Raw genomic sequence first — 27315 nt, forward strand, 5'->3', positions numbered from 1 at the left:
ACGCATCAGCACCGAAACCTCACACCAGCTGTCAAGCACAGTGGTGAAGGGCTGATGATTTGGGCTTGTTTTTCAGCCGTAGAACCTGGGCACCTTGCAGTCGTTGATACAACCCTGAACTCCTGTGTATATCAAAGTATTCTCGAGTAAAATGTGAGCCAGTCTGTCGGACAACTAAAGCTTGGCTGAAACTGGGTCATGCAACAGCACAATGATACCAAACGCAGCAGCAAAACTCCTACAAAAAGATTTGCTGCTGAAAAAGAGTGAAATCAAAGTGCTGTAATGGCCCAGTCAAAGTGTAGACCTCAGCCTGAATGAAATACTGTGGCGGGTCCTTCAGAGAGCTGTGCATAAATGAATGAACTGAAGCATTATAAACATTATAAAGAAGAGTGAGCTAAAATTCCTCCACAAGGTTGTGACAGACTGATGAAATCATACAGAAATCAATTGCTTCAAGTTATTGCCACTAAAGGTGGTTCTAAAAGCTACTGAATCATGGGGTGCATTTTGAATTAGTTTTTCCTCAGTGAATAATGACACACTGACATATGTCATGTGATGTTGTTACCTACCATTTTTTTGTTATGTCCTGATATGTCAAACCATTGAAATGGCATAGGGTGTGTGTTCTTTCTGACTGTATGTGTGCTTTAAAACTTTGTTGTAAGTAAACTGTTGAGTTAACATGAATTATTATTCTAATGGGAGATAAATGCACAGATCCATTTAGCTTCTGTAAAATGTTGAATGCAGAAAAAAGTGGAAATTTATTCCCATCTTCATACAAATTTGCTTGTCTTCTTTGGAAACATTTCAGCCATGTTTAGAGCTGCAATATCAATAACAAAAAGGACATGCATACTACAATACAGAGTTTCTAAATGTCACACAAAAGCTACACAAACACACACATTCACATTGCTCGTTTGTCCATTCAACTATCCAAAAGGTGTTATACTACCATTATTGATGAGGCTAGAAACACAAATGTGATGTTAGCAGTTGTGGTTAAAGACTACCTGATTTGGGGAAAAGAAGTTGGGAAGCTATGAAAGTAAAGCATACATCATTTTTCATTTGATCTAGTGAATATTTGTCTATTAAACCCACTCTTCCAAGTCAGATTTTAGAGCGTATTTGTGGTTTCCTTTCTCTTTGTGTTTCACGCTGCAGTGGACAGGAAGCATTCTTATAAAAATGTATTTTCATCTCTCTCCTCTATCCATGGTACACATTTTTCACTGCCCCACCCCACCCCTCCCTTCCCTTGTGTCTCTTTTGCGTTTTGCTCTCTCTCTCTCTCTCTCTCACATCGAAGACTGTGAGGAGAGTGTACTGGCAGAGGAACCACGTAAGTCCAAGGATTGCTCAGTGTGTGGCCGTGTTTGTGTATTTGTGTGTGGTGCGCCATACTGTAGGTGTTCATGTTTGTGGACATCATACCAGTCTCTTCATGCGGGGGTTCACAGCATACCTCTTCACTTTTTAATTAGATACAGAATCCCTGAAAGAAGACTGAGTCCATGTGGAACAGCAGAAATACCTTTTCCTGTGGATTAACCCGTGTGCTCCTCTGATCTGTTCCCCTCCTCTCCTCTGCTTTCCTCTCCTCTTCTCCTCTACTTTCCTCCCCTCTCCTACCCTCTCACCACATACACGATAATTACAGCACCAGACAATTACCCCGAAAACTCCTGGGATGCACATTTTGTTCTCTTAATCTGGTCTCTTAAATAATTAAAACCAACCATGAACTCCTCTTTGTGATCGTGGCTCAAGAGTGTGTTTGAATGTGAGTGTGAGAGAGATGTGGGTGTATGTGTGTGCACACATGTGGAAGCATACATCTCTGTGTCGTCTCATTGGCTTTCCTATCTACCAACAGCTCTGTCACAATCCCACCTACCTGCCTCCACGTGACCCTAAAGCAGATTTACCTTCACCTATAACATCTCTGCCGAATGTGCAACTCTGTGCTTACGGGCCCCGTACCTTACTCTCTCAGTGGTGTGATGAGAGAACTTCCCCATAATCCCTTTCTCCATGCTTCTCTACTCACATGGCATCATATCATTGAGTCATTCTTCGCTTGCAAAAATATGTAAATATATACAACAAAGGCTTGCGGAAATATTTTGTGAGCCTGTTAGAAATAGCTGACATGTTAAAAATTTGACATATTTACACTTAATGGAATATTTCAACTCAGTAAATAAATAAATATAATGCATCTGAACTTTCTCCACCACCTAGTTAATCTTTTTCGCTGTTGTTCTCTTCTTTATGTTGTACTGATATCTAAATGTTATAATTGTGCTGTTTCCAAGTGTGTGTGTGTTTCATTCATGCTTCATTTGTCTAAATTCTGCCTATGTGTGGTGGCTGCAGTTTAATATTTCTGTCTTTATCAGCTAAAAAAGAAGAGGAGGATACAGAGGATAAGAAATCCATAAAGAAGAGAATTAAAGAGCTGAAGGTGCTCGATCCAAAGATTGCACAGAATCTGTGTAAGTATTTGTTTCCTTTCTATCTACTCCTAAAAAAAGGCAGATTTATATACATTTATAGAGAAATTTGGTATGCTTTACACCTTAGCATGTTGCTATGGCAATTAATACACACAGACAGTTCATGTGAACCTGGCCTTTGCCACATATGACTCATCTCTTCACACGGACCTAATTAACAACGTTAAAGATCCATTAAGGAAAGAAGGAAAAAAGAACTTCTCTCTCTTTCTTTCTTCCTTCCTCCCTCCCTCATCTCTCTCATGCATTCACACACGCATGCTTGGTCTGAAAATGACGGTTTAAAAAACACCCGGCATTAATGAGGATCCAGCTGATCTCTTAAGCACTCTCAGATCTTAGCACCTCATTGGCTTATATCACATGGAGCTGTGACCTTTGTTTCACGTATTAAAAGAAAATGAGTCTAATCAGCCCAGTAACAGTGATAAATCATGCAGCAGAAATTAGAGAGCAAGGGGGAGGGGAAGGGGGAGTTGGTGGTTTATGTGGTCCACCATAGGAGGTAAAGAGTCTAAAAGCTTTGAGGTTTGAGAAGGACTGAGAAGGGGTTTTATTTCTGTTTTATTTCTGTTACTTGATTGATGCCATCACTGTTAAGATACTGAGATACAGTGCAAATTTATTCTGCCTAATGAATTGTACTAAAATTTTCTCATTACCAGTTACAGCCGGGAGCTTATATCACAGTCGTGTCACATTTTACGTATGCTTTAAGAAGAGAAGGGCTAGTTTGTCAGTAAAACCTCAACCTAATATATGCAGGTTTAAAAAAAAAAAAAAAAAAAAGATTCATCATTTATTGGACGTGTGTTTAAACTTCAGTTTAATCCTTGCACATGCTGTTTCTTTTTAATTCTTCTCAGTTATGTACTGTGTAGTAGTTGGCCTTCTGAAGTCCTGTGGGACAATTGGATACGTGCTCGTGGTTGTCGTCTGTGGTGCTCGAGAGGCGCCTCTTGTGACTCTAAAGTCCCATGCGGGAGTTGAAGTCCTTCTGGTCCTGTTCACAGGAATAAGAGATGACTAGTCTTTTAAGCTGACTTTTTTAGGCCATTTTCTCAAACTGTTGTCTTTTAAAGCCCTGCAGGGCCTTCTGGATTTCAAGCTGCAGGTGTTTCTGTCTCTTTGTAGCTTTAAAGTCAAGTGAACGCACATCTTTGTAGCATAGCAATCCTGTTGGTTGTCCACACAGGAGATCTTTGGTGAGGCTGCTATCCCTTTATGTGATACTTATGCCAGGGATAGAACATGCCTGGGCAACTTGTCTTTCCAAGAGTTGCAAAGTACTAAGCAAACACACCACTATAAAAAGATTTCCTGGTGAGTCTGTGTGTATACTTTTTGGGGGTTTTTTTTGTCCATCTTCATTTCATCAGGCTTGCCAGGTGGTTTTCAACACCATGTAGGGAGGTCTCTCTCTAGGCACAGGGTGTCTGAGAAACAGCACACTGAGGGATATGAATTCATGGATGGGCTCAGGTTTTTGGGATTCTATGGTGATATGAGAGGATATCTTGGTTCATAACATTTGTCTTTGTAACTTGATTGTTACGCCAAAGTTGGTGCTCAACCTGAAATAAAAAGTTATTATTTCTGTCCCCACAACTTTAAAAATGATTTAACCCAGTAGAGCAAAAAAAGTGTGCAAAACAAAAGGTACATTCTCGTTTTCAAAAGTTCATGCTCTCCTGTATATGCATAATGTAATGTTGTAACATACTTCACACACACTTACATGCAGAACGCTCCAAAGTGTTCAACCTAAAACATGCTCAATAATTTTAAATGATTTTTTTTAATGTGTTTCTGCTTGTGAGACTAATAACTAGCCCTGACGGGGCATGCACCATACCTTTGCTAGTCCCAACTCTTGCTTGAAAATATCATGGTTGCTAAGCCAATACATTTAAAATTAAAATCATTTTTTTAAAGACAGAAAGAAAAAATGAAGACATTGCTGGCTGAATGGGTCAGACTAACCTGTTTCATAAGATTTATGTGTACTGTTTTATTTCACATTGTTCTTTTTTGTGTGTGTTTGGTTGTTTTTTCTGTTCTTTTATGACCAACTGTCTCATATCTCAACATTACAGCTCAGCTGTCAATCTTTTCTCCATTTGCCACATCTCTCCCCCCCCTCCCACCTGTAGCCATCTTCCTAGGCTCCTTCCGCATCCCTTATCAGGAAATTCGACGCATGATAGTGGAGGTCGATGAAGAGCAACTCTCTGAACCTATGATCCAGGTATGCTGTTTAATGAAGCCATAGAGCCTCCGTTACTTTAGTGGATGACTTTCTCGTTCCACCCAACTCTGGACCTAGCTAGCTGTGAGATAAAAGAGAAAAAAATATAGAAACTAGTCAATGCTCAACTTTTCACCTTGAGGCTGGAAGTATATTTTTAGTTTTGCCCTTCTCCTACTCAGCTGGTCAGGTTCAACTCTTTGTCTATTGTCTTGATTAGTTGTCTATCTTAAAACAGCATGTAGCCCAAGGCTAAAGCGTTGGGCATCTGTAAAGCCTGCAGTACAGCAGGTGTGGAAACAGTTGGTGAGCACAGGCAGTATGTCAGTAAAAAATAAATAAGCACTTTGCTGATGTTTAGCTGAATTATTATTTTTTTTTTTGCTTTGTTTTGTTTGTTTGTTTATAAGTGCTTTACCAGCTTTTTGGCTATAACTTCGATGTGTTTATGCCATCTGTATACCTCACACTTAGCACTGACTTACTCTGTTCATCCAATCCATCTGTCGGTCCTTCCATGTATGTGTCAATCTCTGTTTTTCTATCTTAACAGCAATTCAATGGACCAGTGTGGTTCATTTCAGTTGTATCTACTGTATAAAGCTACATAGTCTTTGCTTGGTAATAAGATGTTTTAACATAGTAACAAAGCTCACCACATGGCTGAAACACACCAACAGAGACAACGCCAAACAGAACAGCAGCAGGTTAGCTGTCTGTAAATTTCTGTATATCCTTCCCGCTTCTCACTCCCTTTCTTCCTTTTCTTTGTAGAACCTTGTAAAGCACCTACCGGAGCAGGAGCAGCTTAATGCGCTGGCCACATACAAAAATGAGTACTCTAATTTGTCAGAGCCTGAGCAGTTTGGGGTTGTGGTGAGTACACACAATACACACAAATGTACAACACACACAAACATCTGTCAACTTCCCACCAACTGCAGATATACAGCACAAAAACGACCTTTCCTTTATATTTCCTTATTTATTGCCGGAAGACCTCAGACAGTGTGCCTATTATTGACGATGCTATTAAACACAAGTGTATTAAGAATTAAATAGTTTATCAGAGCCAAAAAATGCATATTTGGTGTAATAAAACGTAATATTTGAATGTTTTAGTCAAGTAAACTTGTCTTGTATTCTTTCTCGGCGTCTTATTTCAACGAAAACACACACAGAGAACACTTTCATGTAATTATCATAATCCTGAGCTCTTTAAAATTCTATCTTTTAAAGCCTTAAGAGGAAAGACGGGACACCTGTGGACTGGTGCACTAATTTATGCACATTAAAGAGCAGCACTTCTGCCTCATTATGTCAGCATCATTTTCTTAAAGACTTTTCAAAGGAGGTTTAGTCAGAATTATGCATGAGAGGTGTCACTTAGGTATTTTTATTTTTCTACCTAGCGACCACCTTATGGACAAAAACATAACTCATCTTTTGTATCTTGTTCAATGAGGAGACGAGAAAAAAGGAGAGCCTGCTTATATAATGAGGTTGTGCTACTCGTGTGGGCCCACAAAAGCTCAGGTTCAAAGGGATTTTTTTTAATGTACTTTTTTAATATTTACCATTGTGTAAACATTCACTTTTTTATTTTCAGTCAACACCACTTTCAATTGATCTTTAACTCATCCTTGTGCGCAGTAGTATTTTGTTTTCAGGTCTATGTTGTAAAAGCTTAACACAAGGTCACCACCATAGTTGCTGAGTGTTCCTGCAGCTACGTGAATAAGTTCACTGTTCTTTGTGACAGTAAGTTGAGGAACTAAAGCGCTTAATCTCAAAATATAAATTTCCACATAACTCATCTATATCAGTCAATGAAAGCATATTTTAATGTCTTTAACAGAAGCCATATGCATGCCTGTAATTTTTTGTAAATCACTTGCAGTTAATGATTATTCCGCATCACTCCTGAAATCTGAGGAATGTTTATTAGTATGTGCATGCTGCTGGCTGAGCTGTAGTTAAAATCCTCGGGACTAATGCTTTTTTCATCTTTGATTTTATTTGTTGTTGACAGTTGATGGGAATATTTATTACATGCAAGTTTTCAAAATATTTACTAGAGAGAGAGAGAGAAGCTTTAAATTCAGTGTTAATGTTCTGACACTTCAGATAAGGATATCAACAGAGCTGTCTTTTCCTTCTCACTATCACCTCATGGAAATAGTGTTTGGCAGTAAACGAGCTAGATTTTCCACAAGTCCACTCTTTTGTGTGTGTGTGTGTGTTGGAAACCATCTCCTCAACTTGTCAGTATAACCTCCCAGTGCCCTGTGTAGGCCAGTGGGAGCAGCTGCACACATTCAATTTGCAGATGATCCGGTGTGTTTTGCTCCATTTCTTCTTTTTCTGATTATTTTTTTCTCGTTTAAATATCTTTATCACATAATTCATCCCATCTCTGGGGTTCGTTTCAGCATTATGTTTTGTTCGTGTGGACCTTGCTTTTTCTTAATTCTGTTATATAATTCTATTCCTCTTTTTTTTTTGTTGCCCGCCCTCTCCTTTTATGTGCGACAAATACACGGACACAAAGTGCACACAGACAAGCACACACTGACTGAAATAGTCATTTGATAACATTACAGTAGCTATAATTAAACCCTTGATGGAGGACATCAAACCGCACAGCCAGCTGTTGTGTGAAACAGACAATTGGAACCTGCACCCCTCCCTCCCGCCGCACACACATACACAATCACTGTGTCGGCCAGGTCCTGGGCCCAATGCAATATTTTCCAATTTTCTCTAATTGTGTGAGAGTGGTAATCCAAGGCAGCCTATTGTATATTCCACCCCTCCACTGCCTGCCCTATATGGACACTAACTCCACAATTAACTTACCAGACCTGGGTCCCAAATCAAATCACTGCCAGCATCTATTACTACTGCCTAGCAACACTTTCCAACATGCTGGTTGCATAAATGTCTTTTAAATTAGATCGTCTGAATGTGAGAGTGTGTCAAATGTGTTATTGTAGTTATTTTAAGTTTGACTGTTCTTTGATGTGGTTTGCTCTCCTTGACATCATTTCCCATCCTTTTCTCATCTCCTTCCTCATTCTCTTTTCTCCGAATCCCTTTTCCCCCTACTATCCCTTTTCCATCTATTCCTTCTTGTTTTCTTGTTTCCACCTTGACTTTGTTGCCTCCCCAGATGAGCAGTGTGAAGCGGCTGCGTCCTCGCCTCAGCCACATCCTCTTCCGGCTTCAGTTTGAGGAGCACGTAAATAATCTGCGACCAGATATTCTGGCCGTAAATGCCGCATGTGATGAGGTCAGGAAGAGCCGCTCCTTTGGCCGCTTATTGGAGCTGGTGCTACTACTGGGGAATTACATGAATGCGGGCTCTCGAAACGCCCAATCATATGGCTTTGACCTGAGCTCCCTTTGCAAGGTAAGGGTTGAAATGCTGACCCTAATTTCAACTGTTCACACACAGTTTGTAGTCAGTCATCCCTTCAGTGTCAAATGTTCAACAGGAGTGACGCTAGTTCAATAAACTTTCTCAAGAGATACACAGCTGTGTTTGCAGTCAGAGTTCTGTAACAGAAATATAATTTATTTTTTACTGACCTGAACTAAACGATTTTTTAGGCCTTTAGTTGAAGCTAGCCTGATAGATTCTCCTTATTTTCATTATTGCGCTCTCATTTTATGTCCTCAAAAACCTTGAGTTAAAATGGTCATTTCCTATATGGATTGCTTTTTTCTGCCAAATGTACAAGCCAAGAGCGTTAACAGTGATTAGACTAAAGAAAGAATCGGTATACATTATGGGATTTATGTATATCTGTGTCTGTACCAGACACTACGTGTAGCGGTGTCTCTCTCTTTGGTCACCTTGTCTGAGCCTTATCAGTAAACTGATCCAAAGCAGCTGCTGTAATGAGACATTTTATTTTAAACCATTTCATTTGATTGAACACTATCAGAGTTTTCGTTATCATCTGGCCTCTATCAAAGCATTTAAGCCCACCGAGTACTTTAGTCTCATTCTTCTGCCCAGAAAAGATAACTGAAACTCAAACCACTATCCCTTTTGAAAGTTCACACAACTTCGCCGTGGCAATACTAGTGCTTCTTGGACAGAGACGTATCCAACACCTGTAACTCAGGATTTTATGCGGCATGAAAACAGAACATGAAGTTTGTAATAGTGACGGGAAGAATGGGGTGCAAGTCTCCTCCAGTGGTTACATTACAGCTGTTGGCACACCCACTGCAGTTTCCACAGTAACGAGCACTGCTGTCATTTGTCACTGCCACCTCTTTACCCTCCTAGACTTGGATGCTGATGTTCATATAAATACAGGTACAAAGGCAAACACTTGTACGAACATGATGGATTAGATGCATTAGGACAACAGTAATATCAGTTAATAGGAGACTGTTAAGGATTTAAAACAGTAGTTTCTTTTGTCTGCGTAAGTGAGTGAAGGAAGGTTTACGTTGTCACGGGCAGGATATATAGAGGAAGACATCTCCTTCGCGCCATACCCAGAGTTTGACAACTTAATTCCACGGCACACTCCACAGCACAGGAAAATTGCATCCATCCTAACTGTAAAAGGCAAAATGTTTACATTGTCATCTACGATTACCATCCATCTAAATTCAAAGAGGGACCTTTTGTGAGTGAGCACTTGAAGCTTTTATTAAAAAAAGGGGGGACTGGGGAACAGAAATGAAAAGAGAGATGAGAATGTTTGATTAGAGGAGATAATACAAACATGATTAAACCCAGCGGGTCTGAGTACACTGCTGTCTACCAATAGATCACCTAGAGAGATACACTGCAACACACTCTGCAGGAGGCATGTTTGGCAGGGATGCTGATAGACATCTTGGAATTAGCCTGTTTAATAAAAAAGGAAGAAGAACAAAGAAATGAGAAAAAAATCAATGATGAAAATTTATCAGGGAAATATAAAATATTTGTTACTTTTGGCAATAAATGGGCACCAAGTGCAGGGAGCAGGAACACATCTGCTACGTAATCACGAGACATAAAATCATGTGTGGCACTGTTAACACTCAGCATTTGTTAAGCTAGAGCTCAGAACTGCTTTGAGTAAGTACAGTAGATGAAGGACAATGACTTCTTTTTCCAATTACCAGACAGCATATTTAGCTACATTAGTACTTCTGATTTCAAGCATGAGTACGTTGAGCCCTGTGCTGAACCTTGTTTTTTGTTGCTGTTAGCATTAATCACAAAAAATGATCTAGGGAAAAGTGCACTTCTAACAGTAGTTTGTAGCTCTATTGCAAATTAGCTGCTCACCTACATCACATTAAACAACATGGAGACGCACCTTTGATGCTGCTTTCACCCTTCTTACTGAATAGCAAGTGAAGCTCTGCACACATGACAGGTAGGCTGGTGTGCAGGTTTTCATTAACTAGTGATGCACTCACTTACCCAACTGACTAAGAAAAGAGCAATTTATTAAGCACCTAATGTCTTGCATTTAATAAAAGTCACATCTTTCACCCCTTTTAACTAGGGTATCCACAAAGTGTGGTTTTCATTTTGCAGCTCAAAGTGCATGTGTATCATGATTCCTGCCATAGCGACGAATACTGTGAAACTAAGGCCAAAAAGATGTTGTTTACGTACCATACCCAATTTCTGTTATTATATGTTTCAACAAAAACGTTCTTTGACTTTGCCCATCAAAAGCAAAAACTGCATCTGGTTTAAATTTGTCTGATGTACCTTTTAAGGGTCGGGCCCTTGTGAAGGGGCGCACCGCCTTTCGGCACTCTTGCAAAGATTTGATCGCTCCCTGAAAGCCCCTTTCTAACAACCTGCATTTGTGTATTCGCAGTGCGTGTGCTTCTGTTGTGTCAAAACTGAAAATGTGTTACAAAGCAGCAGTGCGCTCAACTCTGAATCCTAAACATGCATACGTTGCCTGGTCTAAATAAAATGTGAAAGCACACAGCATAGCGGCACGCATACTTCCTAACACGTATTAACTATTAAGACGAACGTGTTTCATCTGTAAGCTGACATCAGGACAAAGTGGGGTGCGCAGTGAGTGATGATTGTGTTTTAAATGCGCTGCGGTGAGGTGCGCAACTCTTGTCACCTGTGATGATCTTCAGTCTAGACATGCACAAGATTTCCAGGAGCAATTCAGATGTAACAGGAGCACCGGCAGCGCTGCATTTCAGAATCAAATGACCTTGAAAGAGAGAGAATTTAAATTTAAATTGGCTAAGGCTTTTGTATTTATGTGCAGACTTGGAAAAACTTTTTGATCCTACCTCGTATAGATGTAGCCTTCTAAGGGCTGCTAACAAAACCCCGGCGTTGACCGCATTTTTGAACCAGAATTAGATCCAAGAGGAAGAGATGATTGCATGCAGTTGTCTTACCACTTGTTTATTTATTTTTTTAATGTATTTTTTCAATTTTATGTTGTTATAGATGGATGTACTTAGATATATTTCTAACTGTGCTTGTGCTGGATAAATCATGCTGTTTACATTACTGAGGGTGATTTAAATGTTGAATATGGGTTGTGCGCCCTTCTCCATAAAGTGAGTGTTTTAGACCTGCTTTATACTCTAAAAAAATGATGAATATCCTAACCTTTAAATTATGGAACCTTTTAATATGGCAGGTATATATGGTGTGTTAGAGAAACATGACATAATTTCTGACTTAAAGTAAGACAGATTCATCAGATTCAAGCATGCAAACACATTTATTTAGCAAGTGAACAGTGTGTGTGCTTAACAGGGTTAGACCTAACCTGTGACATTTTCAATAACACAAACTCTGAGCAACATGCAGAGTCACTTTTCCCCTGTTAGAGCATTTTTTTTGCCCTGCGTATACGTTTTATTTTTCAATTTATTGTATTATTAAATTTGTTGTATTATTTACTTATTATTAAAAAAGCCACATAAATGCATATTTTATGTGTCCATGTTTTACAGCTAAAGGACACCAAGTCAGCAGATCAGAAGACAACCTTACTTCACTTCCTGGCACAAGTATGTGAGGACGAATTTCCAGACGTGGTCAAGTTTCTTGACGACCTAGAGCATGTGGATCGAGCAAGCAGAGGTAATATTCTTAAACACCAAGATGCAAAAACTTCTCAACTGTACATAATAAAACTGTTATTGGACACTTGTGATATATTTTCTAAGTCTCTAAAAGCACTATTTTTTTATACAGTACAGAAGCCATTTTTCACCTGTTTACCAGCATGTAAGAGTCAGCTGCTACTTGATAATTTTAACACTCTCTACCTTCCACTTTCTCTGAGGTGATATCACAGTGCTGCTGTTATTTTGGTCCCCTGCTGTCAACCCAAGGTTTTTAGCTCTCCCATGGTTGCATGGTTTGAGTTTCATCTACTTCCTAGCTGAGATATTTCTAGTGATGTTTAACAGCAGAGATTTGGCAACTGGTCTTAATTGGTCATCTAAGATAAGAGTTACTGTGAGGAAACAATGGGCATACAAACTATTAACTTTTTTGATATTTTCTTTTCTGCAGTTAAAGTTAAAGAAGAAAAGGGTAATGATGGCATAATCTGTCTATGCATCTAAGCATGCTTAAATGTGAAGACTGAAGAATCTATTTAGAAAATGCCTGATATGTGATTGTGGCAATTAAGCACTTGATATAATAGTGATGATCTGGATGATAGTAAATGATAGGAGCGCTCAACCTCATTAGATAATGTGATATGGGCTTATGTTTTCACCTTTTGTCTTGCTAATGTGGAATTTACCATCTCACCTTACCTGCCCGATGTCCCTCGCTCACTCGCAGCAGTTATTATCATGCATTGGTTCTTGCCATGATTAACTTAGACTTTCCCCTCTAGATCATTTTTCATACCCCTTTAGTGACTCTATTTTCCAAAAAACAAACACCAGAAACACCTATAGACAGAAATGCATGAATCCATGAAACCCCCCCTCTCTCCTGGTCTTCTCAGTTCAGTGAGTGACAACGAACGGCAGTACCTCTCAATAAGATGTTTGCACATGTGCAGTGTTGTTTTTGTGGCTTGTTAGCCAGAAGGAGGATGCCCACTGAGAGAAAAGAAAAATAAGAACGACATACTGACACATGCTGATTCCTCACTGAGTCATCGTTATCTAAGCAAATGAATACAGGACTACTACACAGCTATTGTCTTAGGCTTTTGCCTGTTGATTTTGTTTGGTGACATTGTGATTATAATGTGTGATACATGTCTGTTGTTTATCTTAAATGATATTTCACTAATATAAAAAGACATTAGATTAGTATTATTTAGTTTGATATTGTCCTGTTTTTTTGTTTTTTGTTTTTTTTTTAATAATATATGATCATAAGCAATGAAAGCTTGGCACCAGAAGGGCTACCTATAAAGTGTTACCTAGAAAGAAGTGGAACATTTGTATGCATTCCTTTGTTTTACTTTGAGTTTTACTCTTAGCTTTCTGCTTCTGTTGCTCTCTCAGGGGATTGGATGTTTGTTGATTCTGTAAACATACGTTGTATTTTATCATTTTCATGTTTGATCTGTGCCACAGTCATTTCATGTGCACTGCTGTTTGATACAAACATTAATCTTCTTCTGTGGCATATCTTCAGGTTTGATGGCTTATGTTTTAGGTCATGTCTGCGACTGGGATTAAAAACATTTTTAAGTCTCTGTGTTGATTTGAACAGAAATTGGCTGTATTGCACAGGTGTGCATGCAAACATGGGTACACACAAGTACAGAAGAAGTGCTTTGAGTGGCCAGCGTCTGTATAGTGTTGTAAAGGTCACATCCAAGCAGGGACAGACTCAGTGGTCGGAGGAAACTCAGGCATGTTCTTTGTTCATATTGCCACAGGCAATTCACAGGAAGAAGCAGTTAGCCGCTGCCAATGTACGGCTTGTGTGTGTGAGGTCGCACTGTCACAGCGTGTTTCCTCCTGCTCTAAAGAAGATTTTACCCACTGCTCCATTCTCAGCAGGAGGGAGTGTAGGAAGGTGTGAGGAGGAGAAAACATAGGAGGATGAAATGAAATGTGACTCTTTTTTTTTTTTTTTTTTTTTTTTTTGGTTTGTTTGTTTGGACTCTGCTCTTCATAAAGATTTCAATTTTTTCCCCCCTTGTTTTGCCGCTTTGATAATCTGTAGATAAAACACTCGACAGTAGTGTTGTTATTTCTCCCAACTGTGCTGTGTGTCCAGAAGGCTTTGGCCACGATGCAGAAGTACAATGGCGAGATCAAGGGAGAGCACAGTCCTTGGATCTCTCTGCAGGTTTTCTCTACCTCTTTACTTCACTGGCCTCAAGCTGAGTTTATTTGCATCTATATAGATATGGACTGCTTTCTGTGCTTCTGTCTTTCTTTATGATTCTATAAGCTTAGGAGATGCATGCACCGTCTTATCTCTTCACATATTATATCCAGACACACAGATCCTGTCTCTAAGCCGTGCTGGTGAGTGGCTTCCTTTTCATCGGGTCTGACAACTATTTGATGGGCATGTACTCAGACTAAAAGGCTGCATTGCATTCATATACACTAGTCATAGAGCTTGCTTGAGCATGAAAACAAGGTTGAGCAGAGGTAGCAGTAATGATATGTTCTTCCTTTGTAAATGGTGCTGTCTTTAGACTGTAACACAACCCTTGTTTCCCACTCTGCCAGTCCTGTACTTCAGTTCAGGGATCCTTTCTTTCTGTCTTCTCATTTTTGCCAATTCTCTTCTTTTTAGACTTACAATCATTTCTCCCCCTGATATTGACCCACGTTAAACTCATGGACTGAACATACACACACAAACAATGGACAACTGTACCCTCAAACACACAATAATAACATGGACTGAACCACCACTCACAACCACTAGCACTTTATATAGCCTCTGTAGAAATTATCCACGCCCTCACTTATCTTAACTGCACTACTGTATAGCTCTGTGTAAATAATCATTCTGTACATACGATAATTTTTAACCCTACAACTGTTTACAACTTGCATAGTTCCCATTTCTGTATAGCTGTATATCTCAGATTTCTGTAAAGTTATTTATTTCAAATTCTGTATAGTTTTTCATATTTATATCCTGTACATAGTTGTACTCACTACAGCCTGTACATACTTATAGTTATAGAATATTCACAACATACTTCATACCTTGTACATTATAACATACCATAATAGACCCATTTCTGTAATATACTTACATATCTATATTATTGCTAATATATATTGTAATATATCTATATCACTAAAGCACTTCTGGATGGATGGATGCAAACTGCATTTCGTTGCCCTGTACCTGTGCATGTGCAATGACAATAAAGTTGAATTCTATTCTATTCTATTCTATTGAGATGCACTCAGTCCCTGCTGCTTCACTCTGTCAGTTTGCATGTATCTCTTTAACTGCCTGTCAATATTCGTCTATCGGTCCCCGATTGTTGCTCGGTCTGGTTCTTGGTCTTTGGGTTTTGCTTGCAGGCTCTTTTTGTTTTAACTTCTTTTGCCTGTCGCACACGCAAACAGACACACACTTATAATAGACAGCAGCCGATTTGAGCAGTTAGGGCGGCTTGTTGAGTGATACTCGGTGCTGAGTTTGAAGTTGAAAGCAGACAAATACGGAGACATGTTAATGTTCTCAACCACTCTACTTCAGCTTGCAGCTTCAAAAACCGCCTGTCAGCAACAGAAATGCTGTTTACTACTACGTACTGCTAAAAAGCATGTCTGCATTAGTAGAACTATGGATGTATGTGTAGTAAAAATGGAAAAGCTGTTCTGGTTATGGCCTTGGGGAATCTTTAATCAGTAACGCAACGATTCAGCTACACTGAGATGGCTCTCCAAAAATACTGTTCAAGCTTTGTTTTCTAGTTTTGTTTCATGCAGTCTAAACAATGAGCCTCAGGTTGAAAGTACTTAAAATGAGGGCTCTACAGTGCATTTTAATGTTAGTCCTGCACTGTTTTAAAGTGGTTCTGTAGATTGTACATTTTCAGATTCACCAAAACATCAGGCTTTTGCGTCAATTTTTTCCCTCTCTCAGAATTCATTATATCAAAGGTGCTTATACAGTGACTGTGTGTGCGCTGGGGCTGTTTGTGGGTTGCATGCTCTACTCTGTCTCATTTATGGCACAGCAGGTTAGCAGACTAATAAAAGGATGTCAATGGATTTTGACCTCCACAAATATTTCGATTGTTCTTCTTTCAAAATATCTTAGATCTGTCTCAGACTCCTCTGCACCAAAGAGACATTCAGGCCCCACTGCTCATAAAAATCACTCACACTTAAATGCACAGAATAAGAAATCAAGTGCAAAGTGGTCAGTGAGAGAAAAGAAACATTTCCTACTGTCATTTCCTAAGTCTTGAGTTGTATACGGCTGACGTAAGCCTCTTCTGTTTTGAAACACATTTCTGTGTGTTTTCTTTAAAGTGAAGGATCCGATAAAAGCCAGTTTTCTCCTGAAGCATACTGTATCCCTGATTCACATATAGTCTGCCTCATCTTGAGTACTCTGTGGCTGGAGTGATGACACTCTATTGTCGCATTAAGGCAGATGACCTGTGGTGACATGTGCATGGCCTTATTTGCATGTACTGTGTAGAGATCCATCATGGTTCTTAGTTCTTCTCCTTGCTTTTTGCCCCGTGCAGAGCACCTTCACTGAGACATGTTGGTTCTATTTAGTATTTCTATTGTTGGATAGCAGCATTAAGTAAGTGTCTCCTGTTTGTATTATCCAAAGTACCCAGTGTCCAAAGTATATGGATCTAATTATGTGTTAGATTCTGCTTCTCTCGTAGGATAAATAATATAAAGTTCCTAGGTTTTCATGCATATACCCTTTTGTGTGAGGTTGCTTCTTCACAAAAGCCTGCAGATTGCAAAGCTAAGAAAAGATGAGATCCCTTTTTTGTTTTGCTTTTGTCTTGCCCTCCCTTGCTCCTTTCTCAGTTACCACATCATCACAGGGCTTTAATCATTTCTATTAACAGACTGCCTGTCTGGCCTCTTTCCTCGTCTGAATGCTGCCCACACCTTCTTCAGGCGATTTTGGTTGCCTGGTAATGCACTGAGCTTTCAGGAGAAAAGGATTTAGAGTCAGATTATAATTGTTTATTCACTTTTTTTATATGTAGCCACACTAATCATACTGGGTGTATGGATCATTTTTAGATTTCTCATTAGTTAATGAGCACTGACAGAGCCAGCCAGAATTTCTGTAAAAGAGCTCGGACGCAGCACCATCTAGGGGCAACTGTCTATTTTTATTTTGTTTCAATTATTATGGTTCAATTATTATCAGTAAAACTTTCTACATACTTAATTCTGTATCTGCACTCACTGAAAACTTTATTAGGTACACCTTGGAAAACCTGGGTTGGAGCGATCAGAACTATCTTAGTTCTACATAACATAGATTAAACAAGGTCCATGTTGACATTCCACCATCACACAGTTGCTTCAGTTTGTTGGCTGCACATCCTTGATGAGAATCTCCTGTTCATCACATCCCAAAGGTGCTCTACTGGATTAAGATCTGGTGAATATGGAGGCCAATGATTTATGCATAGGAGAGTTGTTTCAGGATTTAAAAATAATAATAATCATTAGTGTCCCATAAGGTGTCACTTCCTAATAACCATTTTAACTCTTCCAGAAGTCAGAGATAGGAATATTTTTCCTCCACATTGCTACAGTTCTCCTCAAAGATACATTAACTCATACTTAAAGAGCCGTCTGCCTTTTTTACTGTCCATAAAAACAGGATGATTTCTTTAAAAGAATTGCAGAGCAGTTGCTTTGTGAAGGCGGCTCTGATGGAGATATTATTAGTCACAATCTACTTTTGAAGCAAGAGTTTTAAATGTCTGCTCCTTTAAAGCTTTTGACTGACCGCAGGTATCATTGCAGGCATACAAGTAAGAGATAAAAGAAGGAAGAAAGAAAATTAAAATCCAAAAATCGATAAAGTGAAAATGCATTCAGGACAATCTAAAACACGCGACGAGAAAAAAGTACTCTTTAGCTGCGGTGTTACTGAAGTGCACTCAGTCTTCTTTCTCAATTATAAGTAACAGGTTGAAAAGTGCCACCTGCCTTTTCCTCTCAGCACGCTGAAAGCATAAGCTGGTAATTTGTACATTTCACGAGTGTGGACATTCACATGTTCACACATACACTCTGTTAAACTTCAAATGAAAAGCACAACTTCAGTAATGCAAACTTTGTAGAATATTAGGAGTCAAGATGTCTGAGAGAACATGTGTGTGAATCCAAGATGGTATGTTCCCATCAGGAAATGGGTTTATGCTCTAAAGTCAGAGGAAAGCTTAACTACATTGAAGTCTTTCTCTTTTTTTTCTTTTCATAAAGCATGTATTAGGATCAAGGGAAATTTGAAACTACTTAAAATTAAGCAGCTTATGCCTTTTTGTCAAGTGGGGTCTAATCGGGGTAATTTAAGCCATATGCTATATTCAGTCACTAGCTTAAAGTGTCAGCCATGACCAACTTAGCAGAAAGTTAGGCTTCACGTTCCACTGCTTTCCAACCCGCATGATCCATGCACCTGTTGATAAGACTAAAGTCCAAGGATTAATAGAATAGAAAGATATTAACTCAATCAGCCACACCTTCATGCATTCAGGGTGTGCAGTGCTGCTGTATCTGTTGCTATGTAATGCACAGAAGTCACACTTACCGAGTAAATGGTAAAGCCTTGTGTTCAAAAATGCTGGTGACACAATGTTTTGAAAAATTTAAATCGTGTATTTAATTGCGAACAGTACAAAGAGATAAGACTGCGTTATCTCTATGAGCCACGGTCGCCCCGTAGCTCAGGGGGTTGGGAATCGCATTTGTAACCGGAAGGTCGCCGGTTCGATCCCTGGGCTCTCTGTCCTGGTCGTTGTGTCCTTGGGCAAGACACTTTACCCTACTTGCCTACTGGTGTTGGCCAGAGGGGCCGATGGCGCGATATGGCAGCCTCACTTCTGTCAGTCTGCCCCAGGGCAGCTGTGGCTACAACTGTAGCTTGCCTCCACCAGTGTATGAATGTGAGAGTGGATGAATAGTGGTATTGTAAAGCGCTTTGGGTGCCTTGAAAAGCGCTATATAAATCCAATCCATTATTATTATTATTATTATCTTGAATACCAGCTGCTGTTGTTTCAACAGTTACAGTAGGTAGGTGGGGTGTTTGTGTGTGGGGTTTTTTTTTTTTGTTTTTTGTTTCAGGTTGTACCAGATATTTTCAGTGGGTGATACTTTTGGACTCTAGACAGTCCAGACTAGTTCCTGAAGTTTTTAACTACTGAGCCTCGCTGTTGTAATATGTGCTTGTTTGGCACTGAATTCCTTAAATATGTGAAGACTTCTAACAACTACTGAGTACTCTTCTTTTGCCTGCTTATTGTTTTAAAAGTGCATTAAGGTGCAGTTACAAATATGAAATAATGGAGCCCTATTAAATCACAGAGAGATTTAGATTTAATTAATACTTTTGTGTTGGTTAGTGTTACCACGTTTTTCTAGTTGTAGACTTTACTTAGGCCGTGTATATTACCTGCCACCATCTGATTGGCATCTGATCTGATTTAGGATTTTTTTCATCTCTGCAACTTGTTTACTAGTTGAAATATGCTAGATGCTACTCTTATTTTGAAAATGCAGCCGTTTACATTTTGGTCTTTACTAACTCTAACTAATTCTAACTCTGAGTAAAGTTAAAATGATTTGAAAATAACTGGATTCAGTGTTTAGTTTCCTGAAATGTTGAAGGACAAAACTTTGGGAAATACAATTCCATATTTGGACTCTTGATGCGACTTCTCCGTAATACTGACTTCAAATAGTACGGCACCCTTAAGGCACGATGATGGCTGATTGAGTATTTCAACATCAAGTATCACAACACCGAGTATTAACATAGCAGTCATTTGCTTTCACTACAGTTTGTGTGACGGCGAGGGTATTGTATTTTAATGTTAGGTTGTTTACCGCAAGCACACGACCGTGAGGAAAACAGAATAACGAGCAGTTATGTATTAAACATACTTTCACTTGATGCTTATATTTTGTCATTGTTTATTCCCACAGTGTTTTGGGCACAGTGTGAACCCATAATAAGTCTGCTTTGCGATCGAGCTGGCTTCTCTTTCATTTTCCCTGTTGTTTTGTTATTGTGCGTTGTTTTTCTGATTCTTCCAGTGCTTGAAAATAATAATGCATTTGATTGTACCTTTAATTGAGTTGTCCTCACATGTGCTTTTATGAATGTATGTATGCGCGTCTGAAAATATGTGGGTGTGTGTCAGTGTCTGCAGAGAATCTGGAAAAGAGCCTCAGGCAGATGGAGAGGCAGCTGTTGCAGCTGGAGAGAGACCTGGAGACTTTCTCCTCCTCCGATGACCCCAACGACATGTTTCTTACCAAAATGGCTATATCCTTTACACGTGTATGCATAGGCTCATCTCTCTGGGCCATCATGCAGTGAGTTACAGTAATGAACTCTTCACAAAGACAGAAGAATATCACTGAATGTGAATTTTATATCTTTACAGTAAGTCACAGTGGTGCTGTGTAGGCTGGTTATGGAGCAGGTTTCAGGTTTAATTAACAAGTTAAACCTAACATCAGGAAAAATGGTAAAGACTTCTCAGATCTTTAACATGTGGTGTGTCTTATTAAATGATCTGTGTGAAACGTGGTTAAAAAAAAATTAGGCTCAACTTCACCTACTTTCAGTGAGTACAAAGATGTGGACAAGTCTTTTGTAGTGTAAATAACTTTATTTATTGCTTCTATGTACATCTGTAAATGAGGCATCGAAAACTATCGCGTGCTTTAGAGTGAAATGGCAGATGTGGACACTATATGGACAGAGGTATTAGGCTATTTACATATTATACGTACAGCAGTTATTATGACTGTATATACATCTAGTTTGCAGTCTAAATTCATATAAATTTGACCCACACTTTCTGGGAAGGCTTTCTATGGAAGTCATTGCCTGGTTATTCAGAATAGCACTGGTAAGGTTAGAGGTGGATGTTGAAACTCATCCACTCCTTTATGAACCTTACTTGTGCATCGTGGCATAGTCACCCTGGAAAAATAAAAGGGCCTTTTCCAAACTGCTCCCACAAAGTTGGATGCACAGAATTGTCCCAAATGTCTTAATAAGATAAATGTTAAGATTTCCCTTCACTGGATATATAGCTATCCTATTTAAAAGGTCTGTGATATGTTTTATGGTGACCCATGATGAAGACCACAAGCCAAAAACCTTTGGTCATGAAGTAAATTTGTTCTTTATACTACAAGTATTTATATACTTTTGAGATCACACAAGATGCAAGGAATGGGGTGAAATGGAGGCAAATGATCCTCTCAGCCAAAAGGTGGAGGAAAAAAAAGGTAATAATATGCTTTTAAGTAGAAAGGGAGAGAAGAATATACAGTCCTCCCACCCGTCCTCTCTTGGTTTCCAGTGATGTGCACAAGTGATGAGTGGCATCCCATTCTGCAGTCAAGTTTTGTACCAGTACCCCTCTTAGCTGCTTTTGAAGTGTACTTAAGACTGAGGCTATCTTCAAAATCAAGAGAGAAGCTAAAGAATGTGAATTATGTTGCGTTTGACTTTCTGTCTTTTGTTTTCAGTGTCCCTCACTCAATTTTTTTGAAGCCACAAATGTGTAATTTCTTTTTACCATTTGTCTGCCCACGTGGGAAATTGAAGTCCATTGCTGACATCGGTCTACATTTTGTTTGACAGCAGTGTAAATGATTCATTGTCTTCTGAGGTAGTTCTAGAGGATCAGGTTGACAGGTATGTCTCAGGCCAGGTGAGTAAGTATGTGTTCAATAATACACCTTGCACCCAGCCTCCTTCATGTAGTTTTGATCAATAGCCTAGGGGTTGGGGCACTGATGGCTTGTGCTGTAGTAGTTAGCAAAGAACTTGAGTGCAACACAGTAAGGTTCACTGAGAATGGATCTGACAGCTCTGTTTTTTCTACTTTGCTTTTCAATTCCTGATGTCTTAGCACTGATTAAAAACTATGAAAACTCTGAACTCTCTTTTGGTAAAAATGGAAAAACTGGAGGTAAAGTGTAATGTAGACGAATAACACAGGTTATTGATGAGGCGTCTGGTGTCAAAATAAGACCCTAGACGCACAGTACAGTGGTCCCTCGCTATAACACAGTTCACCTTTTGCAGCCTCGCTGTTTCGCAGATTTTTTGTGTGCAATTTTGCATGCTGTTTTTTGTTTGTTTGTTTTTTTTGACAGCTCATTGAGTTCTGCATCCTGATCGAATGTAGACCATTGTCAGTCAATGTCTTCCATGCCGTGTCTCCTGTACAGTACAGACTGCATCAAGCTTGTCAAATTTACATAAATCTTTGATCACTAGCAGTGTGACTCTAAAGTAAGTTTTTAAGTTTTTTCCCCAACAAACACAACAATGTCAACAAAACTTTTCGCACCACCGAAGGCACCTGCGGTACCAACCAAAAGGCAGGAAGATGCTAACCATCGCACAGAAAGTTGGACTTCTGGACATGCTAAAGGAAGGTAGAAGTTAATGTATTTTTCTGACCATAAGGCGCACCAGATTATAAGGCGCAATAAGCAAAACAAAACAGTCAGATAAGTCAAATTTTACTCAACTCAGTCTTCTTGCTTCCTCCACTTCCGTACCATTGATTCATTAATGTTGAATTCTCTCGCAGCTGCTCTATTCCCATGTTCTGGACCTGGAAACAGGGTTTGATCTTTGGTTTCATTCTATAATACTGGACTTATTTTTCTATGAAGGTTTGAACTTTGAGATAGTTTAAACAAGAGAGAAAAGTGTGAAAATGTTCATGCCTGTCTGAGAAAAGTGTATAAAGTGTGTAGTGAGGAGGGTTTTATGGCCTTAAAACATCTATAATAATTGTGAAAAAATTAAGCTGGCTACTTCACGGATTTCACGTGTCGCGGGTTATTTTTAGAACCTAACTCCTGCGATAAACGAGGGACCACTGTAAACCAAAAATGTTAACTAGATGAATGTTACACAATTTTTTATTTTTTATATATTATCATGTGAGAGTAACAAACATTAGCTACTGCTTGGAAATGAACTCTGAGCATTGCAAGGTGAAATATTGACTGGTTGTTAAAGTTACTGCCACATTGTGGCTAACAAAATCCAAAATAGAACTCCAATTAAAATTTTTTATGCTACGCTGTATGTAAGGCCTTCCTTTCAGCCATGATGGCACCTTTCTAGATCTCCAAGCAGCAATTTCCATAGGGACTAATGCACTTCCATACCATCAGACTTTTGGAATGAGCTGATAACAAGTGGGATGATCCCTCTCCTCTCTAGTCCAGAGTATAGATGTTTACTAAACTTTCAAATTCCAATTTGTCTGACCACAGAACAGTTTTCCACTTTTCTTCAGTCCATTTTATGAGTTTTGCCCCAGAGAAGACTGTGGCTGCTTCTTTGGATGTTAGAACTTTTACTGAACTTTTGGATGGCACAATGAATGATGTTCACAGACTGATTTCTGAAAGTGTTCCTGAGCTGCACTAATTTGACAGAATCGTGCTTGTTTTTAATGCAGTGCTGACAGAGGGCCCAAAGATCACAGGAATCCAGTATTGCTTTTCTACCTTGTCCCTTTTGTAGAGAAATTTCTCCAGATTCTTAGAATCTAGTGAATCTTTTGATATTATGTATTGTAGATGATGTAGGTGATGAGGCACGTCCACAATTATTTTCCTTCTTATTCAGAAACCAAGTGCTTTAGTAATTTGGCTTAAGGTTTTTAACCAACATTAGTAAGCAGTTTTATAATGAAGCTTTTTAATTACATTTACACTTCCATCCGTCCTGCATCCCTTAACTGCTTATGTTAAGAAGACTTGTATTTCAAATTAAGCAAAACTGATTACAGTAGATTTGCAGGCATACAGGAGATAACATTTCTAAAAGTACTTTTGACAAGCAAATATTTATATTTATTTATTATTTAAAAAGTTTTATTGCTAAGCCTTTTGAAAAATGAACCAGTCATGTTAGCACTGCAGATCAGCAAATTCTGCGGTAACCAGCTAAACACGAGAATCTCAGGGTGTCACATTGGTGACATTGAAAATCCCATTTTCACTTCATGTGCCACTTGAGTTTACATTTACTGTGTGATTGGTCTAGTGTTACACTTCTAAATGTGAGCTAAGCTTGTAGAGGTGGTAGATTAGAAAATGAGAGAAACAGAAGGAGAATGATCAAATGAAGACAGGCAGAATGAAAAGTGATGGGATGGGAGAGATGGGTGCTTTTGAGAATGAGCTGCAGTGGACCATTGCTTTCTCTGGAATAGGGAAGAAGTCAGGAGAGTGGGAACAGATATTTCACACCCCACGATACTTATCAACCACAGCTCTCAGCTATTTTTCTTTTTCTTTTTCTCTTGCTTTCCGTCAGTTGCTCAGACTTTCCTCATGCCTCTTTCCCCCAGCCCCTGGCTTGGAAAGATATTACTGACAAGTCAATCTGGGAGGAGTGCCTATTGAACAGCATTTACCCAGCTGTGAATAGGTAGTCCCATCCCCAGCCAGATTCAACTGAGGCCAAACCTCAAATAGGTCCATCAATTGAGCTATAATGAAGGGGCACAATAGGAGCCAGAGAGGCTGTCCACACACTTGTGCAATACCACACACACATGCACATGGCACACTTGCTTCTGAGACAACAGTGTTATAGTCATTAGCAGGACAGATGTCTAAGGACATAAGAAGAAATTATTCATACAGTTTAAAACAGATTAAATCATTTTTTAATCTCAGATTCTATTTTGTCATACAACAAAAGATTTGAATTTCACTTGACAAGGTCATCATGTACGATAATAGACAGCGAGGATTATGATTTATGGAATATGGAAAGGGAATAAAACTGTAGCATAAATATATTTTGAACAGCCAATTCACGGTTACTAAATTTTTGCACTGAGTGAATAGTGAGTTTGTGTGTGTTTGGTGACAGCACTGTATGCCCTGCTGGTGGGCTTGATGCGTTTTAGTACTTTGACTCTTCCCCCCCCTCCCCTCCCCTCCAACACCTCTCCAGCACATGTTGACACAACCATTACCCATTTGTCCGCATCCACACGAACGTAGCAAAGCTGTCCTGCGCTTCAGATAGGAGGGCCTTGTATTGCTCTTTCATCTTAAAGTCAAGTCAGACTTGTATTTGCAGTATTTGCTAGGTCAGACTGTTGAAGACATAACCATTTTGTGTAAAGCCCAACTCTTGCACTCTTCAAGCATTTTAGAGTGCGAAGACTTGTTGCCTTAAAAATCCTAAGAAGAGTAATACTGTGCTTGCTGCAGCATTTGGAAGTGAGCCAGAGCCAAGAGCAGAGTTAAATGCAAACACATCTATTTAACTGTGTTTACACTAACTTGGAAACTTTTTCAGTAAGCAATATTCTCATTAGTTAGGCTTTGAAAAAACTGGTGGGCAGGGTTAACGTTAAAGTAGAATGAACTTTAAGTGCAGCAAAAATGGAGTAGTGTAAAATGCACACACTTTGACCTGACTGAGAGCTCTTAATGCCAACGTTGTTTTATCGGCATTTTATTTCCAACTTAATTTCTTTGCAAAAACAAGAGGGAATGGCTCTCACTTTTGCTGTCAAGTTGGAGATGCTCTCATCAGCCTTTAATGGATACTTGTTGTGAAATGTAACAATGACCTTGACCACAACCCTCACAGCTTCAGCAAAGTTGCACGGGAGCAGTATGACAAGCTGGTGATCATGCACGGCAACATGGAGACGCTGTATCAGAACCTGCTGGAGTACTTTGCTATTGATCCTAAGAAGACTTCTGTGGAGGAGCTGTTCACTGATCTCAGCAACTTCCGTTCAATGTTCACTGTGAGTACATGGTGCAATCCTTCATTTTATATTTATTTTTTTAATATCTTGAGTTGGAGACATTTGCATATTGAATAATGTTTTGACTTTTCATTAAACCTGTCCTGCTATTAAAGCCACACAGGGATTAGCACAATATATGTGTTACAGGAACTTATATGTCTTAATGAGAAATGAATGACTCAGCCTGTCTCATATTAAGATGTGCTTTTTTTTTTTTTTTTTTTTTTTTGAATGGATTTATTTACCATTTAGTACAATGTTACATTAAGAGAAATACTGCAGTGCTACTTCATATCAGCTGGTGTTTTAATGCTATTTAAGAGTGTTTCATTTATGGGTGCATTTTCATTTTGCCTCTTGTTAACATATTTTAAGAAGTGACAGAATTGCTAATGCTAAAACTGTGATAGATAAAAAATAGCTCTAACCATAAAGCTACTTATGATGTTGCACTCATTAGTTGCCCAACATCCATGAAAAATACAAGCAAAAAGGCAAACCACAAAATAAGTGAAAGATTTGCCAGAGTTTTATTTCTGGTCTGAGAGGGGGAAAAGACCTTGAAAATAGGGGTTATTATTTATCTTTTTATTCACTGCCTGTTTTATTACAGAACTTCTACTTCGTTCTGTGTCCTGTGGTAAAATACAAAGCAGAACAGTGCCAGTCCTGTGTAGTCCAGTCCCACCCGGACATTTATGTCATCCCTGAGCTCTGTGCCCTTATCAGTCTGGTGCTACCGTGAGCTCTGGAGCTGCAGAGACCCACTGTGTTTAATCAGCAGGATTAGTGGCACAAGCCACTGGGCGCGACAGATAATAGTAGCTAATTAGCCTACTAAAGTTATTGCCCTGCCCCTAACTTAACATCTACCACACACACAAATGGATTTCATGCCTTTTTGCTTTTTTTCCCCCCCTCCCTCCCTGCATAGTGATTACTTATGCTTTTGTTTTTTCTTGTAGCCTGCTACTTTTTTTTGTTGTTGTTTTCCATTTATGCACTCTTCAGGCAGAGTGGCCGTGGGGTTTTATCAGTATCCTTCCTAGATCAGAATTGACAGAAACTTTAATGAAGCTTCAGCTGCAGTACAAATGCAGCTGCTTTCTTATGGATCATTCTTTGGAAGGAAGGTACGTCAAGATGTGTAGCAACAGAAACTGAAATAATAATATATCCCTGCACATATGATGCAATTACTGTAGGATATGTGAACAGCACAAAATTTATGTTGCTCTGGCTATTGAGCTCGGCTTGTACTGTCATTTTTTTCACCCACTTGTCATTTCGCATTTCTATAGCGACGGGGTGTGTGATTGCTGCCCGACCGGCACCTTTGCTATAAAAGAGAATGGGTGTCAGAGCACAAGGGTGCCAATGTTGCAGTGTATGTGAAAGACTCTTTGGCCCTTTAGAGAGCCCAAATTTTTTCCTAGGTACCCTGTTTATTTTTATTGATGCTATTGATCCCAGGACTAATGTGTGCTGTTATCCATGGCGCAATTAAATAACTAGAGTTGCCAGAACTGAGGCTAAATGATGTCGATCTATTCTG

At 39.2% G+C, this 27315-nt stretch overlaps 1 protein-coding gene across 7 annotated transcripts in view; it reads left to right on the plus strand.

The window, feature by feature from the left end:
• The window catches only part of LOC102302025 (protein diaphanous homolog 3), a 129079-nt gene that overhangs the window by 63972 nt on the left and 37792 nt on the right, over nucleotides 1–27315 (plus strand). For 4 of the 7 annotated variants that reach the window (XM_042214487.1, XM_042214488.1, XM_042214485.1 and 1 more), the window contains 8 exons: nucleotides 1325–1357; nucleotides 2418–2513; nucleotides 4688–4782; nucleotides 5557–5658; nucleotides 7955–8194; nucleotides 11752–11881; nucleotides 20130–20254; nucleotides 25593–25757. In XM_042214487.1, coding sequence (XP_042070421.1) covers nucleotides 1325–1357; nucleotides 2418–2513; nucleotides 4688–4782; nucleotides 5557–5658; nucleotides 7955–8194; nucleotides 11752–11881; nucleotides 20130–20254; nucleotides 25593–25757 — 986 coding nt within the window. The remainder of the gene's footprint in view (nucleotides 1–1324; nucleotides 1358–2417; nucleotides 2514–4687; nucleotides 4783–5556; nucleotides 5659–7954; nucleotides 8195–11751; nucleotides 11882–20129; nucleotides 20255–25592; nucleotides 25758–27315) is intronic. The other 3 variants (XM_042214489.1, XM_042214490.1, XM_042214491.1) reach the window with 1 other exon arrangement.

The sequence above is a fragment of the Haplochromis burtoni genome, unplaced genomic scaffold (assembly GCF_018398535.1).
Source record: "Haplochromis burtoni strain Fernald_Lab_line unplaced genomic scaffold, NCSU_Asbu1 Contig_573, whole genome shotgun sequence".
Classification (NCBI taxonomy): Eukaryota; Metazoa; Chordata; class Actinopteri; order Cichliformes; family Cichlidae; genus Haplochromis; species Haplochromis burtoni.